We start from the raw sequence: 18,904 nt of genomic DNA, 5'->3' as shown, positions 1-18,904 counted from the left end.
GAGAAATAGCATTCACAAGTTAAGTGAGGTGGAAATAGACAATGAAGCTTGCATTTCTTGAATCCTTCTGAACATTTACTCATATGTAATATAGCCAAAGCAAGTAGAGTCGAACTCCAAAAACAAAAAGAAAAAAAAGAATTAGAATCAAAACTAGAAGAAAGAATGAATAGTTTGTTGAATTTGATAGAATAGCTCTTTCCCCATCTTTCACAAAGATTGCTTTCTGAGTCTTTAAATAGGCTCTTCTGATCATCGAATCATAGGGAAGCAGAGAACTGATGAATAGGGCTTTCTCAATCATAAGAGAAAATGCTTTATAGAGTCCTCTAGAAACTGGTGGCTCGGACAAACCATCTCCTTCACTTTATCTCCATTCTTGTACATCTTAAATGTCGGAACTTTCCTGATACTCTCTGCTTTCGCCAACACCATGCTCTCCTCTACATCCACCTAATAACATTTCATTTCCTCGATTAGAACAGTGAGGAGAAACATAGGTTATATATACAAGTGTAGCGTATTTGGAATCTGTTCTTTACCTTAAAGAAATGTACTAATGGATACCGGAGACATAAAGTGTTGATGAAGGGAGAGATTTCTTCGCATTGTCGGTTTGATGATGATTTGAAATGAAACACAGAGACACCTGAACAAAAATGTTTCCATCCACTTGAGCAAGACATATGAAATCTCAAACCTTTCAGACACATTTGGTATTTTCTGTTTTAAACTTACCGGGAAGTGATACAGAGCTCTTGAACTTATCCAAAGTCGAAACCGCTTCAACTTCGTTGTTGAATCCTAAGCTTTTAGATTCTTGGCTTCTATTCACTAGCAAAGTTTTCGCTCTCTCTAAAGACTCTTCAACTTCGCTGTCTCCCGGAAGTTCCCTTCTCAAGAACTCATAATCTCTAACCGCATCCTCCCACCGACCAAGCTATATATTTTTAACAAACTATATGTCAATCAAATAAACTACACTAATTAACTGATTACAGTGAGTTCTAGTCTTACCTTTCCATATGAAGCAGCCCTTCTTAGAAGTGCCTTGATGTAACTAGGCTGGATTTTGAGCGCATGGTTACAATCTTCAACAGATTTCTCCCACAAACCGAGTTTATACCAACACGCTGCTCTGTTGCAGTACAAAACCGAGTTGGAGCCATCGTGCTTGAGACCGTCTCCATAAGCTACACTCGCTTCCGAGAATCTCCCCGTACTGAAAAGCTCATTACCACAAGTGCGTGCCCTCACAACCATCTTCACATTGTTTAAAACCGACGCTACCTCGGGATTGGTCTGGTCGAGCATTACAGCTCTCTCTGCCTTTACAACCGCATTCTCAAATCTGCAACAAACCTATCATCTTTACTCACTCACCGCCCGAGAAAATCAAACAAGCAACTAACAAAAAAACTTGTCCGAGTTTCGAAAGCTCACCTTCCTAATGCCGTATCAACCTGAGCTTGGATACAGAGCCCATAAGCTTCAGCTACCATACCAAAGAGTTTAGCTTGCAGTTGAGATTGGTAATGATGACGATCGAGTCTTGGCACGCAAGATATACAAAAATCTGAATTCTCTATTTGGTTAAGACGCAAAAAGGCTTCTGCTTTACAAGCTACAAGCTGTACCAAATCAATCAAAAATAGCAACCATTTGTTAAAAACATCTTTACAAGCAAATATCACCATTATGGCAATGAAGTCTCCCTCTTACCTGAGGAGACGTATCAGCGCCGTTTGCGATGGCTGCATCTGTTTCCTTAATAGCGGTTTTCCAATCTCCAATCTTTCGAGCCTCCGAGCATCGCCGGAGATGCTTCTCAAGCGTCTGTAGCCGTTGGAGATCAGCTTGATCCGGACATTGCCCGGGAAAACAAATATGACGTCTTGCATTCTCAGCTTCTCCCAATCTACAAGCAAACAATTCAATTCTTAGTCTTTAAAAACTAAAACACAGAGCGCAGCCACTTCCAAAAAAGCTAACTCTCAAGTCTCAAGATTACCTGAGATAAAGAGAAGCGAGTCGTTGGTGAGCTCTAGAGTAAGAAGGATCAAGCCTAACAGCTTCAAGACATTCTTTAACGGCTTCTCCTAACCGTCTTAACGCCGTTAAAGCCGCCGCACGGTTGCTTCTATAAGCAGCATTTTCCGGTGAAATCGAAATAGCTCTGTCGTAAAGCGATAGAGCTTCAGAGAACTTGCCTCTCCTATACATATCATTCCCCAGTCTCTTCAACTCCTCCGGGTTTTCGCCGTTGTTCCCCGCCGCCTTCCCTCCTCCGCCTCCGCTTCCGCTGCGTACAACGTTTCCGTGTCCGTAATTTCCAGTTCCTGTACAGAGAGTCTCAGTCCTGGTTGAGGTCCGGCTCGACATTCCGGTTTTCAAGATCCGACCCGACGGGCAGATGTTTCCGGCAGGTAAAACGCCGGGACTCGGCGACACTGCCGACGTAGCGCCACTACCACCTCCCTGCGGCGAGGTGAAGTAGCTAGAGCCAGAGAAGATCAACGGCGTACCGGTGGAAGAAGATCTTCGATGACCCGGTTTAAGATTCCGGGTGGTGGTGGTTCCGGATCCGGGGCTAGAAATCTCGCCGGAGTGACTCTCCAAACGCTTGGCCATCACCGACGGTTTGGCAGAAGCAGCAGAGCCCGAAGAGGAGCCAGAGCTGCTAGTAGGAGTAGCAGCGGCAGAAGAAGAAGAAGAAGAAGCAGAGCCACGTGGCATTAAGGTAGAGACAGGAGAACCCAGATCGAGTTCTCTGAAGTCAGGTTTGTTGACGTCCTCATCATCATCATCGTGTCTCTTTAAATCACGGAATCTACCAGTAATTGAATCTATAGCAGGTTCTAAAGAAAGCCTTCTAGAATGAGACATCACTACTCTTTAATGGCTTCTTCTTCTCAGAAAGCACCGGACCACACCGAAGCTTTTTAACGCCGGACGACAGAAGAAACAAGTACTGAGAGTCCAGAGAGAAGAGAGAGAGAAGAAGAAGAAGAAGAAAAAAAATAAAGTGCAAGACAGATCAAATAATAAGGAACTCAGAGATTAACCTTGATTAATTAATTAATAAAAAAAAAAGATTACGAAATTTTTATTTACACTGTGATTATGACATTGATCTTCTTCTTTGTTCATCTCACGAGTCTCTCTCTCTCTTCACTCCCGTGTCTTCACGGCTACTTGTCGTTGATGAAATTTATTCGGTGATTTTTTTATCTAATTTTATATTATAACTTATACTATAGTCTATAGAATAGTTGACTTCTTTTGGGTTAAATCACTGTATTCGAACACTAATAACTGTTGGAACTACAATTTTGACAACATAGCTTTAGCCATCTTTCCGGTGAATTTTCCGGTGATGTCCATCATCGGAATGACCGGTTTAAAGACTTTTTGAATTCCTTGTAATGAGCACTATAACATAGTGTAGTTACTTGTCAAAATCGTTGTTATAATGAATGAGAAGTGGTTAGCTTGAGATGAGTGACCGTTACGCAAACCACACATGCCTTTGTGTCGTATCAAACTGAGCTCGAGTTTGGGTCTTGGTTAATGGGCCTTTAGGTCCAACAAGATATGTCGTTTTGCATAATGAAGTCGAGAGTTGAAATCTTATCAACTCCAAACGGAATAGTTAGTCGTTCCGGAAATCTCACTAACGTGTGATACTCGGGCGCGTCTTCAGCTCACCTCAACTCCCCGATATCTCAGTCCACGGGCCCAGATTTTGTGGAGAGCATCTCGTCGTTCTCTCCATATAAATACAGAGCTCTCTCGTTCATTGTTTCATACACTTGCGAAGAAACAAAACTCAAAACAGCAAAAGTCCAACTCTCTCTCACTCCTCTTTCTCTCTCTAAGAAACGTAAGTGTTATCAAGAGTGTATCGTTGAGCCAACGTTCGTTTGAGTCCGAAATCAAGTGCTGTGATTCGGGCTCGTCTCGGTTGTATCTTGGGATCCATGTACTCACTAATCCGCCACACTGCGGGAGCTACTTTGGGTTAAGGAAAGAGATCATATCTCGCCTCCGAGAATCTATTCTTTCTTTATCGTTTTACATAGACATCATATTCGTTATCTAATATATTTGGATTTTCGCGGTCCTACAATAACTAGACTTTTTCATAATATTAACATACTTAATGTCCACAATACTATAAATTAGAACATTTAACACTTTGCTAACTACATATATTTTCATATTATCGCTAACTAATTGCTGTAAAGAAAACGAATTATGATAATACATGTTTTATATACATTGCATCTAATCTAGGGGTTATGTGTAAGAGACTAAGCGTAAAAACTCTGGAATGTATAATTTAAGTATTTAAATAGATGCTTTCTGACGTGAAGTTAGTGTATGGTTTAAATTCGTTTTTTGCTGAAAATGTCAAGGCACGCAGATGCAAGCACGTTCACTCTCATGTTCCCAAAATGTTACTCTATCAGATATCAGAGTTTTTTAATTCAATTTACAGACTACTACTACGGTTACTATACACTAGCCATAAGCAAAGGTATCATATTGGAATTTTATTAAAAAACCTTGGTAGGATATTTAATGCACCACAGACATGTTACTATTTGATCTTTATTACATTTTGTTTGTTGCATTGTAGACTTTGTAGTAGTATATGTTTTTTGTTTCATTTATCAAACCCACTTTCAGGGGTCGTTGTAAAGAAGACCCGCATTAAATTGGCCGACTCAATTGATTATATAGTAATCAGACATTAGTTGTATTTTTAACTTTTTTGGTGAGAACATTAGTGTTTTTAACTAGTGTATAGATTTTTTTAAAAATTATAAACAAAAAAAAAATCCTAACAAGAATTAACATTTGAAGAAAGTAGATCTATTGATTATTTCAATAAAATAGAAGAATTTTTTTAAAAAATCATGAATTAAAAATAATATGTCAAAGATCACTGACTTTTGGAGCTTTGGTTAAACTAATTTGACCAACTTTTATTATGAGAAGAAATAATTAGTTTTGCCAGAAAATGCCACATAGAGAATTCAACCCTTCGTACTCAGAGACAGCGAAGATTGAGTGCAAGATCGTCTTTTTATCATAGATGTATTTATCAAGCCAGCCAAACTTTTGTTTAAGCCACCATATTTATTTTGCCCAAAAAAAAATAAAAAACCACCATATTTATTGTACTATTAGAAGTAATTTTCTTAAAATGTGAATAGCCTATTTAATACTCCATATACATGACATAAATGAATATTAGTAGTTAGTAATTACAATAGATATGAGAGGGAAAGAAAAAAACAAATGAAGTTCAATATCTAATGCAGAGCTGGCAACTGTTTACGGGTGTCCTTTTGATAAGGCTGTCTCATACTTCTCTTTTCTTTTCATGGGGATTAGATTACTAAATTAGTATTCAATTCCTTAAAATTCATAATTGCTTTGTTGTAGATTGTAGTATAAGTAAGTAGTTTTTTTTGTTACTAGTAAACCATTGCGCCGTCCCACATAGTCCGTACCGTTCAGACCTACGGAACCACTAACTACATTGAACCAAGCACCATGCACGCCTTCATTATTTCACCAACAAAAGAAAAATATATATTCTTAATTAAGAAGACTTATAAAGAAAAAAAAAAAAAAGAGAACGGTGTTGCGGTAAAACAGGGATAATGCAAAACGGTGATCATGCCAGCTGGGTGACTCTTAATTTCACTGTTATTATTATGCATGCCAGCTAACGTACAGAGTCTCATCATGTTGACGGGGTTTTAACACCGACGGTTCACGGTTTATTCGAAAAACTTGACTTCGAGCTCGAGCCCGCCAAAAAAACTTGAGATGGATGACGATAGTAGTGACTCTACTAAATCTTGGTTAAAAAAAAACAGCTCTCAATTTTGGTGAAATATGCACTTCAACATAAGAGTAGCTTTCAGAATATTTACTATGGTTTGACATTTGTATAAATATTAATTAGGAGCAATTGAAAATATATTTCATTATTACTATCATAATTCATAAACGGCAGTTCCAAGAGAAAAGTTAGTCTAAAACGACACTTGCTTTATGAATGAAAGGAATATTAGTTGTATTACTTTCCTCATATTTTCAAAATTCATTTTTTAATAAATTTGGACACTATTTGCATTAATAGCAAAAGACCACACCAATCACACCATTTACAATTAGTCTGTTTTATTCAACGTATATCACATTGTTTGTTCCGCCGGAGACATACAAAACATACTACAATGCGCAGGCTGTAATGTTTGAGCATGAATGACCCCAATCAAAAGTGGACAAAAGAGGAAATGTGTGGAGATTAGACAAATATGTGCAATTAGCTGCTAATGATGTGTTTTTCTATATACTCATTGAATCACTGTCGGGGAATCTTATTTGGTAATTATAATCACAAGATTCAGGTTTCATACAAAATAAAAGAAGGAATCTTAGTTTTTTACTACTAAAATTTTACCGGTCGGCAAGCATGAAGCATACTTTATTACGTAATCAACTACAGTAGTTAGAATGATTCTTGATCTTAGTCTAGGTATTATGGCTTTAAATTTGATGGTTGGTTTGGAGTGTGCCGAGAGAAAACAAGATTTCTAACCTTGTAACTTGTAAGTGCTTATAATTTCACATGAAACAAATTAAGTCAAATCGTTAGTTCTTTGTAAGTTGTAATAACTTCACGTGACAATTATTATAATTTATAAATTCTCTTTTTCGTATTGCCGAATACGTCCATTGGCGGTCGTGATATATTCTCTATCTATCTGTATCTGTTGCACCATGATCCATGATTCTTGATAACTAATCTATACGTATGAGAATTATCAGGTTCTTTTTAATTATTATTCGATTTATCAGTTTACCAAAAGCTAATCCACGCTTGTCTAAGCTTAACCAACTATGATTATTAATTAAGGGTATCCAATGTTTCGTCAATAGAATTTTTATTTTATTTTCAAACTTAAGATCATAATGTCAGTGCAAGCAAAGAATATATGTACAGATCGCATTACCGTCCAACTCGCATTTTTCTTTTGTCATCCCACCCGCAATTTTTTAAAGTTACATACCTTTACTCTAAAATTTCTATAGTAAGCAAGTACTTTTCTTTATAGTGAAATAGTTAACTAAATTCTATAATTGGTGCGTGAAAACAATGCTGGCGGAAATAGGTTTGGTCAGTCGATGATGTGACTTTAAATTTATACATAGGCGTCAAGTTATAAGAACTGCAAATTATTGTAGTTTGATGAAATGAAATATCTTTTAAAGACGCATGTGTGGATAATTGGAAATATTAGACTATCACTACAAAAAAAGGTTGTATTACATCACTTATTTTACATATTTGCATCATGTATAATTGATGCAAATAAGTTTTACATCATTTATATAACTGATTTATGATTTGGTGATGCAAATATTTTGCATCAGTTTAAAAAATATTTGCATCAATTATTGTTATCGATGTTAAGATGTATCACTTGTAAAAAAAATGATGATAAGTTTTGTATCATTTATTATAAATGTTGTTAAATTTGTATCAATTAATATAAGTGATATTACTATTTGTAACAATTATTATAATTGATGTTAAATTTTTGTATCAACTAGAAGTAGTGATGTAAAAATTAATGCCAATTTTTATAATTAATTTCCAATAATTATGTTATTTTCAATTTTTAAATATAATTTTCGTATTACTAATTTATTTGATTAATAAAACATATTTTTTAATAATTATTATATTTTGAATAGCAAAATATTTTTTATTAATCATTATAATTTGAATAGCAAAAACAGTTGAAAATATCTATTAAAATCTCAATAAAAGTATATTTAAATCTTTACTAATTACATCACCATCAAATCTTATTCAAACCCTAGTAAGATACATCATCATCTACTTTTTATAGAAAAAAAATAGTGATATGATCCAAAATTACAATTGAGCAATGATTCCTTCCGCGTTTATGAAACACATCTTGCTTTTGTTCCATGTTACTCTTGCGGACATTATTCCTTCATCTTGAAAACGGTTTCTTCTATAATAGCTACGCCTCTTCTACATGTAGAATAATGATTGTAAGTTGACTATGGCAAAGGATCATTTGAATTATCATGGTGCTTGTGAATATCTTCATACTACAAAAAACAAAAAAATAACTATATCTCTTGAATATTGTTTGATATAGAAAATATTATTTGAAAGTATAAGAATACCTTTACATTATCTTTTCCCAAACCATGTAGGAGTACATACATGTCAATCTCCTCACTGTTTACAAAATCATGATTAGAACATAAACAAAAACTTATAACAAAGCAAAATATGAGAATGAAGGTAATCACAACCTTTGAGATAAATGGAATCGAAGCTTCGACATATGTAGATTTATTGATGAAATTGAGAAAGTAAAAACCTCCCAAAAAATAAAAAGAGCATGAGATGGAGAAGAACTAACAGTTATAAATTAAGTGAACGTGAGATTGAAGAAAAAAATATTGAGGATCCCTCAAAAAAAGGAATGAGTTAATTAGTTATTTTTAAGGAAAATGCTATTTTTATTTTGTGGTAAAATATTTAAAACATTTATTACTTGTTTAAAAGAATATTTTTCACATTTTCTAAAATGGAAATTGAGGATATACATGAGATATATAAACAAAATTCGAAATTGTGTTTATTTCGGAACCATAAACAATTTTTAACAAAAATTTATAAAGATTTAAGGTTTTAATAAATTAATTGTTATTATTTTGTATTTATTGCCAAATCAAACAGTGTATATACGGTAGAAAGAATATTATATATATATATATATATATATATATATATATTATTTTGTAAATTAAGAAAAAAACCTAGAATGTAATTAGATATTTAAATAGAGATTAAAAAAACTGAAAATGATTAAAAACTAATAAATTAATATATTTATATATTTATATTCATTTTATTTGTTAATGATTATGCATGTTTGTTTTATTAGCTTCAAATTTCTTAACTGATACAAATTAAGAGTAAATAACATCAGTTCATTTAATCGATATAAAACAATTAAATATCTATATGGTTTTTACAATCGATGCGAAATCATATAATTAGCATAAATTTTTATTGATGTAAATTTGTATCAATTATTTTAAGTAATGTTAGTATAAATTATAAATTATATCGATTGTTTAAGTGATGTAAAATTATATTTTGTATCAATATTTTAAAGTGATGTAAATTAATATCAATTTATATCAATTTTTCTGAATTGATGTAAATCAGATTACTTATGGCATCAGTTATTTGAATTGATGTTAAATGTTATTTTTGTATCATTCATAAAAAAGTAATTCAAATTTAAATCATTTATTTATTTGATACAATCTAACTGATGCAACATGCCCTTTTTTTGTAGTGGAAGGCCTGCATGGTGCTTGGTTTTTGGTTCAATGTAGTTAGTGGTTCCGTCGGTCTGAACGGGACGGACTATTTGGAACGGCGCAACGGTTAACTAGTTAAAAAATTTCGATTACCAAAAACTACACTACAACAAAGCAATTATTAATTTTAAAGAATTAAATACTAACTTAGTAATCTAATCCCCATAAAAAAAGAAAGAGAACTATGAGACAGCCTTATCAAAAGGACACCCGTAAACAATTGCCAGCTCTGCATTAGATAGATATATTGAACTTCATTTGTGTTTTTTTTTTGTTCTTATCACTAAACACAGAAGGCTTTGCAGTTTGTAATAATATACCACTACCCATTAATCAAGTAAGAAGAAGAACCCTTTGATGAATTGTTTCAATCATCCTTCACTAATCATATAAGCATATGCTCACATGATCGAGCATCTAACCTCATGTGGCAACATATAACATCATGGCAATATATAATTGATCTTTTAAACTTACTAATACACTACAAAAAAAGGGCATGTTGCAACGGTGGTGATCATGCCAGCTGGGTGACTCTTTCACTGTTATTATTATTGTGCATGCCAGCTAACGTCCACAGTCTTATATCATGTAACGGGGGTTTAACACCGACGGTTCGTAAAACTTGACTTCAATCGAGCCCGCCAAAACTTGAGATGGATGACGATAGTGACTCTACTAATTAATCTTGGTTCAACAAAACCAACTCTCAATTTTGGTGAAATGTGCACTTCAAAATAAGATTAGCTTTCAGAATTTTTACTATGGTTTGACATTTGTATAAATATTTTTTATCGGATGTCCCCGAAGGGACTGACATTTGTATAAATATTAATTAGGAGCAAATGAAATAGTATTTATTATTATCATAATTCATAGACGACACTTGCTTTATTGAATGGTATTAAATTCCACATATTTTAAAAATTTCAGTTTTTTAATAAATTTGGACATCGTTTGCATTAATAGCAAAAGACCACATCAAATCTCAGTTACAAACCCAAGTTCAAAATCCAATTTGTCTATTTATTTTATCAAATTTACAAGCCCATATACTTTTTAATAGTATTGGGTTAATTTTTTTAAATGGGTTGTCTTTCTTAAATAAAATTAGAATCATATTTTTCATCAAAGAGACTTGAATTTTTATAAATATTTTTTCGGTTTCAGTTAAAATTTACTCTAGCTATTTTTTTTCTAGATCCACCACTGCCAATACATAAATCACATCCCCTAGAACTGAAAGCAACTTATTGATTTTCTGTGCTTCCTTCATACGCTCCCCTTGCATGTTAGTCTTTCCTAACCTCTCACTTCCGGCTAAATCTACAAGCCAAAGCTTGCTTTTTGTACAATCACCATTCATCAGGTTTTTGGCTAAAACCATTATAGAGAGCATGTTGCAAACATAGGTTACTATATTAAACAACCCTCATAATGTGATATAAAATGTTAGAAAGGGAATCATTCAGTCCATGTGGTTTGGACTTAATTATGTAAAGAATTCTTACTTCTTTGATGGTGAAGATGTTGCCAACAGGTCTCTTATCTGTTCATTATAGACCTCAATGACACTAACCGATATACTTAGGCGGCGGTTTTATAAACGTAGCCAAAGTCCTTAGGCTAAGGAATGACGACCAGATCAGTTTTGATGTAGAAGGTCTTTCACCTCGTCAATATTATCCTCCTCAATATATAATATGATATGATGAACATATGATGCACAACTCATTTCTCAAAGGTTTTAATTACAAAACTGAGATGGAGAAGAAATTGAACTTTATGAATATATGAAGTCTCAAATGAGGCTTAAATACCACTATAATATCATGGATATACTTGGTATGGCTTAATATTTTATAATATACATTAGTTAATAACATAAGTTAGTTTTTTATTTTTGGGTTTGTTAAAAATTTATAACCATCTAAAGAGATTAATAATTTATTCGTTTTCCACTTAAAACGGAAAATAACATTATAAATAATAATGAAATTATATTTTTTTTGTCAATAAAGAGATTGTTCTCATCACAATTTATTATATATGGTATTAAAAATTTTAGTTAGTTTGTTAATGTAATTATATATGGTATTAAGACCATGTAAAGGTATAACTCTTAACTAATTTTATTTTGTTAATGCTATAATTGATTCTGCTTTTTAACCTTTTAAGAACGTTTCAACGATACCACTAACGAAGCCTTCTCTTTTGTATGTTGTAGACCTCTTAATGGAGTAGAGTTCATGGAAAAAAAATTGTTCTTTTGAAAATTATAATCTGTTGTAAATTTGTATACAGTATAGATGGGTTAATTTGGAGCTTTTTGTTGTTTCCTGTTTTTTCAAAAAAAAAAATAATAATAAATTAAGTTTTATTCTTGGATTTTGGAACTTTTAAATTCTTAAATTTTTGAGAAATAGTGCCTAAGTATATATACGCAAAATCTCATCACCGCAAATATAAACAAAACTATAACTAACCTTTCAGATATGAATTTTGAATAGATTATACAACATTTACAATGACACACCTTCTTCTAATCTTTATCTCCATTTGGTTAATAGTAGTCTTACCTGAAACAAAAGAAACTGATTAGCTTTTAATCGGTTTGGATACAGTTGATTTTTTTTTAAAGTTCTTATCTGTTTTTCTTTCCTTTCCCGAAAAGTCAAATTTATGATGTTTGGAGTAAATAATCCTTTAGAAAACAAACAAGCAGTACCTCATTTTCACTATATTCTAACAAGTACCTCACCTTTGTCAAAATTACAGTACAGCAATAGATTCACATAAAATTCCACATTATATATATATATATATATATATATATTTATACAAAATATTATTCAACAAAATAAACTGGTAGATAAATCAAATTTCAACCCATATGATAACGTAAAATATATATATATATATATATATATATATATATATATTAGTTTGCATTGAGTAAACCCTAAAGAATTTATCTATATATATTTTAGTTTGCATTGAGTACACCCTAAGGATCTCCAATTCTACTCTATTTTAGAGTCAAATCTCTATTTTAGATCAACATTTGCTCCAACCCTATTCTATATTTTGCTCTAAAATAGAGAAAATGATAGGATTGCTCTATATCAGTGTTCAAGAAAGCGGTCTAGGCGGCCGCTTAGGCGCCGTCTAGGCGCTAGGCGCTCAGCAGACGCCTAGACGACCGCTTAGACCGCCTAAAATCACAAATTTTTTATTTTAATGTATGTTTTATTTTTAACTACATATATTTAAAATTTTAAGTTTTATATTCATATAAATATTTATAAATGTTTATATGTTATTAATCTAAATTAAAGAAATGTATTTTTATTAATTTTAGTTTATGATTTATTATTATTTATTTCTTCTAACATATATTTTTATATAATTTTACATATAATATCATATATATAATGTTCATATTGTAAACGCCTAAACCGTCTAAAAATGTTTAAAATTCCGACTAGGCGTTCTAGGCGCTAGGCGCTGGGTCACCGCCCACATACCGCCGAGCGCTTTCTTGAACACTGCTCTATATATAGAGCAACTCTATTCTTACCTCTATTTTTTTTACATTAACTCTATTTTAGAGTTGAAAATAGAGTAATACATTGGAAGGAAACAATGTTCTATTTTTGAGTTGCTGTATTTTAGAGAAAAAAATAGAGATATATGTTGGAGATGATCAGAATTTATCTTTATATATTGAATAAACAAAACTGAAACTAAATAAATGTTGAATAATATGTTGAGTAAATCAAAAGTATAGTTTGAATATTATATATTATATGTGGCAGAATAATAGTGTCGAAGGGAAAAAAAATATGCTCAATTCCATCTTTCTAGGCCCAAACTGAACCTTTTCACGTTTACAAATATGATTAAACTCATCTATTAAATAAGTTTGTGTACAGTATAGATGAGTTTTGAAGCTTTGTATTGTTTCCTGTTTTTTTTTTTTTTTTTTAAATTAAGTTTTATTCTTGGATTTTGGAACTTTTAAATTCTTAAACTTTTGAGAAGTAGTGCCTAAGTAAATTATTGGCGAACAAAAGAAATATTCATTTTCTCTCAGTATGTAGGAAATCATTTAAGTCGAGAGTTGAATTGAATGATATTGGCCGTATTGTGGCGGGTGCTAGGTAGGGGGCATAAAGCGTTGTGATAGGGACAAATCAATATAGATATGCATATGATGAGTGAGCTTATTACATGAGTTTGCTCAATTAATTCGGCTCTTTCTTGTCAATTCTGCCTTAAATCCATTATTCTCGGAAGCTCCCGTTCGTGTCATTTCACTAATGACATTTATATTCCCCCAAATCTGTATTAGCGAGACTTTATATGTAGCCCAAACTAACACAAAGAATTTGACTCCCCACTATAGGTTGGTAGTGCCACTGCTAATGTGCCATGATAATCTTTTTGATATTAATATAAACAGATAATTTCACTGTTTTTTCGAATAATATGTACCTGTAGAATTTGCAGCAGTAAACAACAAATTTATGTACATGGGAAAATTGTTCAGACTATATAACACCTCAAAGTACTCAAAAAAGTATTGATATGTCAGTCAGTGTGTAAAGAAACAAACGACTATCGCCAGTTGTATATGTCTGTGGCTTATTTAGATTATCATGAGAGATTGAAAATGGCGAAACGTGGGTGGACCTTTTTTTCCCCGATCTCCTTCTTAATTATAGATTGGTTGGTTCTATATATATTTACCTAAACGTGGGTGAATCCCAATCTCGAGTGGATTCATATATATAGCCTATATTCTTATATATCCTCATCTGAGTTGTATGCATGCATGTGTTTGTATTCTAGTGTTTTGATTCACAATTGTGACTTATGACCAAATTTGTGTGGTTCATGCATGCTACTCACCTGCTATTTGATGAAAAAAACAAGATGATCTAAAACAACTGGCGAGATCTCTAAGTTACACATTTCGTAGTATATGATATTGACACTAGTATCGGGTAAATTTGTGCCTTATGTGCATCGCATTAGAATTGTTAGTGCTTGGTGCTCTATATATACAAGTGTATTTTCATGAGTTCATCTGACTATATATGACCACACTTTGAAAATAATATCTCGAATTATTTTACCCTTTTGCAGTTTTCATTTTCAACACGTCTCATAACTTAACCAAATCTAAAATAGATCCACCGATTTTCATTTCTTACATATAAATCTACCAAAGAAGAAGAGGAACAATAAACTCTCTCCATAATCACCGGCGAAAAGATGATTATAATGAGAAGTTGTAGATACTTTTTTTGGTCGTCTCCACTTATTTTCACACTCTTTTTTTTTTTTGTTAAAAGGTTTTCTGGCATATATGAAAGAAGTATAGCGTTTGATTAGGCACGAGTGGATTACACTTTCCTGTAGTTCATTATTTCAGTGATAACAACAATAATTTATGTTGAGAAAAAAAAAACAATAATTTATATACAATTATCGAAATGTTTACAAATAATTGAACTCATATATGGCTCATATTAGCCTGTGTTACTCTTCGTACTAGACGTGGGGTGGGGCATATGAAAAAATAATCTCATATCTTACACGTACGTATAAATCGGTGTCAAACGGAGTAAAGTCAAAGTTGGACCCACTTACATCCATGAAATTATATTTTTCCTTTTTGTTTTCTTTAATCTTGACCTACCAATCCAACTTTTATGAGTTCTTTTTCACATCCTTTTTATTCTTTGGTAATAATAAATCTATGTTCGAAAAGTATATTTATTAGCTGGCAAGTACACAAAATATCTCTATACTTTATTTCAAATAAAACCCATAGTTTACCTATAAATTAAGCTTATACTACCAACAAATCTTTTAATATTTGTAAATTTTTAAAGATCGATAGTTTTGTAAAGACTATGAATTATTATTTTTCACACAAAATATTTGTGTTTATAAAAAACTTCCCAATAAATGATGGTTTACTATTTAAACACAAAATCTGACTTATACGGATGGAATAAATTTCTACTTGATGAGTAACAATGATTACTATATACAAAAAACAGAAAAGTACTAAAAAAAAAACAAAATAAATAATTTGATCATTTTGTTGAATTAGTTAGGAACAATTTTTTATACTAATTGAAAGGTGAAATTTTGTTTTTTCTCAAAAGAACTTTTAGATTATTTTCAATATATATAACATAAAATAAAATAAAATATAACATAACTTAAAATAAAATTCTCAATAATTTTCTACCAACTAATGAACAAAGTTGGTTTTTAAGTTTTGGTTTCAGCATATTTGCAGATTTCAAGATTTTCTTACTATTGAGATAAATTAAAGAAGTAAAAAATATATTACAACTGGTAAATAAAAAGAGAAATACCTAGTACCAAATTTTTGTTTTAAAATAAAAAAAGACTACATATTAGAAATCGAATAAAGACATAAAAAGGATCTTGTTTCTTGTTTTCCCCCTTCCCATGTGATGTGAACAATCTCACTCTCTTTCTCTATCTCTCTTTTTTTGTGTTCTTGCAAACTACAGTATTATTTAACAAACCAGTCCAAGCCACCTCTTTTCCCACAACCAATCTCGCTCTCACCAGTAAAAAAAAATAAAAAAACAGAGAATCTCAGATCAAAGAGAATGGGTTTCACTTCCCGAGGAAACCCTTCTTTTTTCTTCTTCTTCTTCTTCCTCTGTCTCTCCACCGTCTCTGCTTACATCAACAACAACACAAGCAGCAACAATGGAGAAGAAGTAGTAAGAAGAGAGCTAGCTTCTGGGAGATGCAATTGGTTCAGAGGGAACTGGGTTTATGATGTGAAGTACCCACTTTATGATCCTTACAAGTGCCCATTCATAGATCCTCAGTTCAACTGTAAGAAGTATGGTCGTCCTGACAATGCTTATCTTAAGTATCGATGGCAACCATCTTCTTGCTCTCTCCCCAGGTCCTTCTTCTTCTTCTTCTCTCTTTCCTTATCTTCCTTACACATTCTTTAATTCCCGTCTTTTTGATTCAAGAACAATGCTCTGTTTTTTTTTCTTTTTCTTTTTCTCATTAATTCGACTGAATAATAAATTGCACATGGTGAACCCATCTTTTTGTTCTCTGTTCTATTGTGAAGCAAAATCTTTTTTATTTTTTAAAAAATCCCAATAATAAATATGGAAAGCTGGAAATTTGAAGTGTTCTGTTTGTTGGGTTTTTAATGCTATATGCAGAGATATTTAAGCATATTGGTAAGAAAGTTAACTTCAAGCTATTCAATTGATATTTCAAAGTTCGATAGTGATAGTGTAGTTGTAGTAGTAGTAGTAGTAGTGTTCTCTCTTTTTTTTTTTTCTGCCTTTTTGGATTCAAAATTTGAAACTTTTTGTTGGAGCAATAATAATGTATTGGAAATCCCATAATTTCACTCTCCAAAAAGGTTTGAAAACCGAATCCGAAGCTCAAACCAAAGTTCTCTTGACTAGAGTAAATAGTAGTATTTCTTTAACGTTTTAAGTAACGTTCGGTCTTGAAAACCAGCTGGAAATGTTTTTTTTTTCTTTAATTATTCTTTTCTTGCCGATCTAGAATTGAGATAAAAAAAAATGATTCTTTTTTAATGGTTTACAGATTCAATGGGTTGTATTTCTTGAGGAGGATGAGAGGGAAGAAGATAATGTTCGTTGGAGATTCACTGAGCACAAACATGTGGCAGTCTCTTTCTTGTCTGATTCATGCTTGGGTTCCTAACACTCGTTACACTCTTCTTCGCCAAAAGGGTCTCGCTTCACTTACCTTCGAGGTTTGTGTTCTTTCATCTATGGATCTTTTTTTTTATTTAATTAAAAAAGCTTTTAGTATTCCACTTAGAACAAGTAGATATTTATTGAGTTATGATTTTACATTGTAGTAGCTTTTTAATGTGGAAAAGTGTGGTAAAAAGTCTTTATTTACCCCTTTTGTTAACGTTTAATGATCTAGTGGTATTAAATATGATAAAAAGTTAATTAAGAAAAAAAGGGATAAAGTGTCTTTTGGTTTGTCTCATTTGATTTGATGTAAAGATAATTGCTTAGCAATAATATAGTTTTATTAAATGTTGTAGTAGAAAAATAGTATTAGGACAAGAGAATGAGAGAGCATTTAAGAGATGAACGTGATTAGTGGCCTATTTCCCAAAAAAGAGAATCTCCCGGAATATCATGTCATGTTTATAACCTTTATGATCATGAGCCACGCAAAAAGAGATTCGTTTTTTTTTTTTCCCTAAATGATATTTTGAGATAAAAAAGCACATGGCCAGTTAAAATATACACATGTACGTAAATTATATATACTCCATTATCCAGTGAACTAAATTTGGTTCTTTTTTTGTCATGGTACCTGACACAGGAATACGGAGTGACGTTGATGCTTTACAGAACACAGTTCTTAGTAGATCTGAATGTGGAAAAAGTTGGGAGAGTGCTTAAGCTAAATTCCATTAAGCAAGGCAACATGTGGAGAGGCATGGACGTTTTGATTTTTAACTCGTGGCATTGGTGGACTCACACCGAGCACATCCAGCCGTACGTTGTTTCTTTTCTTTTCTTTGGCTCTGTCTTTTTTTTAGTAGTTTTGACTTTGAATAATTTGATGACGTGTACGTGTGGATGTTTTTGGCAGGTGGGACTACATGGAAGATGGAAATAGATTGTACAAAGACATGAACCGGCTCATTGCTTTTTACAAAGGAATGACCACTTGGGCTCGATGGGTTAATGCTTACGTCGATCCTTCTAAGACCAAAGTCTTCTTCAACGGCGTGTCGCCGACTCATTACGAGTAAATACACTTTCATCAATCTAATCATATTTTTTAATAAGTCTATTTATTAATGTCAAATTGAGTAAGTTGTTGTGTTAATCCTTGACATTTATAGGCATTACTTTACTTAATTGCGTTGGATATTTTTTTGTAGGGGAAAGGATTGGGGAGAGCCAATGAACTCATGTAGGAGTCAGACGCAGCCATTCTACGGAAGGAGGTATCCAGGAGGGACACCAATGGCTTGGGTGGTACTAAACAAAGTGATGAGAAGATTGAGGAAACCGGTCCATTGGCTCGACATAACGGGTCTCTCTCAGCTTCGTAAAGATGCTCATCCTTCAGCTTTCAGTGGGAACCATCCTGGTAATGACTGTAGCCATTGGTGTCTTCCTGGCTTGCCTGATACTTGGAACGTGCTCTTTTACTCTACTCTTTTCTCTTCCTAAATAATTCTTGTTTTTTTCTTTCTGATCAATGTATTAAGTTAACTTTAAAAACAACAATCAATTATTTTTAGTTTATCTTTTCATTGTGGTCTCCTGATTCTTGACTGTTAAATAATACCAACGCACTTGACTGTGTGAGAGAAGAAATCATCTCAAGCAAAGTTGATATTAATGAA

The 18,904-nt window shown here is 32.6% G+C and overlaps 2 protein-coding genes and 1 long non-coding RNA gene across 4 annotated transcripts; 1 reads left to right on the top strand and 2 right to left on the bottom strand.

Annotated features, from left to right (window-relative positions):
• Nucleotides 1-53: 53 nt before the first annotated feature.
• On the bottom strand, nt 54-3,441 carry LOC104793184 (inactive TPR repeat-containing thioredoxin TTL3). Of its 2 annotated transcripts, none has more exons than XR_015559975.1 (7): nt 2,012-3,441; nt 1,723-1,918; nt 1,444-1,631; nt 1,018-1,362; nt 739-940; nt 543-649; nt 54-453 (listed from the first exon to the last, which is right to left on the bottom strand). XR_015559975.1 is itself a non-coding variant. In XM_010519484.3 (7 exons), exons 1-7 carry the CDS (start codon nt 2,884-2,886, stop codon nt 301-303), a joined length of 2,055 nt encoding a protein of 684 aa, XP_010517786.1. In that variant the 5' UTR covers nt 2,887-3,220; the 3' UTR covers nt 54-300. The 2 variants fall into 2 exon arrangements, 1 of the variants encoding a protein (XP_010517786.1); XM_010519484.3 differs by having other exon boundaries at nt 1,018-1,351; nt 2,012-3,220.
• A 4,403-nt stretch (nt 3,442-7,844) lies between these two features.
• On the bottom strand, nt 7,845-8,469 carry LOC104793183 (uncharacterized). Its single transcript, XR_769214.2, has 3 exons — nt 8,380-8,469; nt 8,248-8,302; nt 7,845-8,169 (listed from the first exon to the last, which is right to left on the bottom strand). It is a non-coding gene; the product is annotated as an uncharacterized LOC104793183 (long non-coding RNA).
• A 7,439-nt stretch (nt 8,470-15,908) lies between these two features.
• On the top strand, nt 15,909-18,811 carry LOC104793182 (protein trichome birefringence-like 39). Its single transcript, XM_010519482.3, has 5 exons — nt 15,909-16,432; nt 17,104-17,275; nt 17,866-18,041; nt 18,139-18,297; nt 18,434-18,811. Exons 1-5 carry the CDS (start codon nt 16,125-16,127, stop codon nt 18,726-18,728), a joined length of 1,110 nt encoding a protein of 369 aa, XP_010517784.1. The 5' UTR covers nt 15,909-16,124; the 3' UTR covers nt 18,729-18,811.
• The last annotated feature ends 93 nt before the right edge of the window (nt 18,812-18,904 follow it).

Source organism: Camelina sativa, chromosome 6, assembly GCF_030686135.1.
Source record: "Camelina sativa cultivar CO46 ecotype springtype chromosome 6, ASM3068613v1".
Classification (NCBI taxonomy): Eukaryota; Viridiplantae; Streptophyta; class Magnoliopsida; order Brassicales; family Brassicaceae; genus Camelina; species Camelina sativa.
Note: the sequence above shows the minus strand (reverse complement) of the source record. Positions and strands in the feature narration are given on the sequence as shown.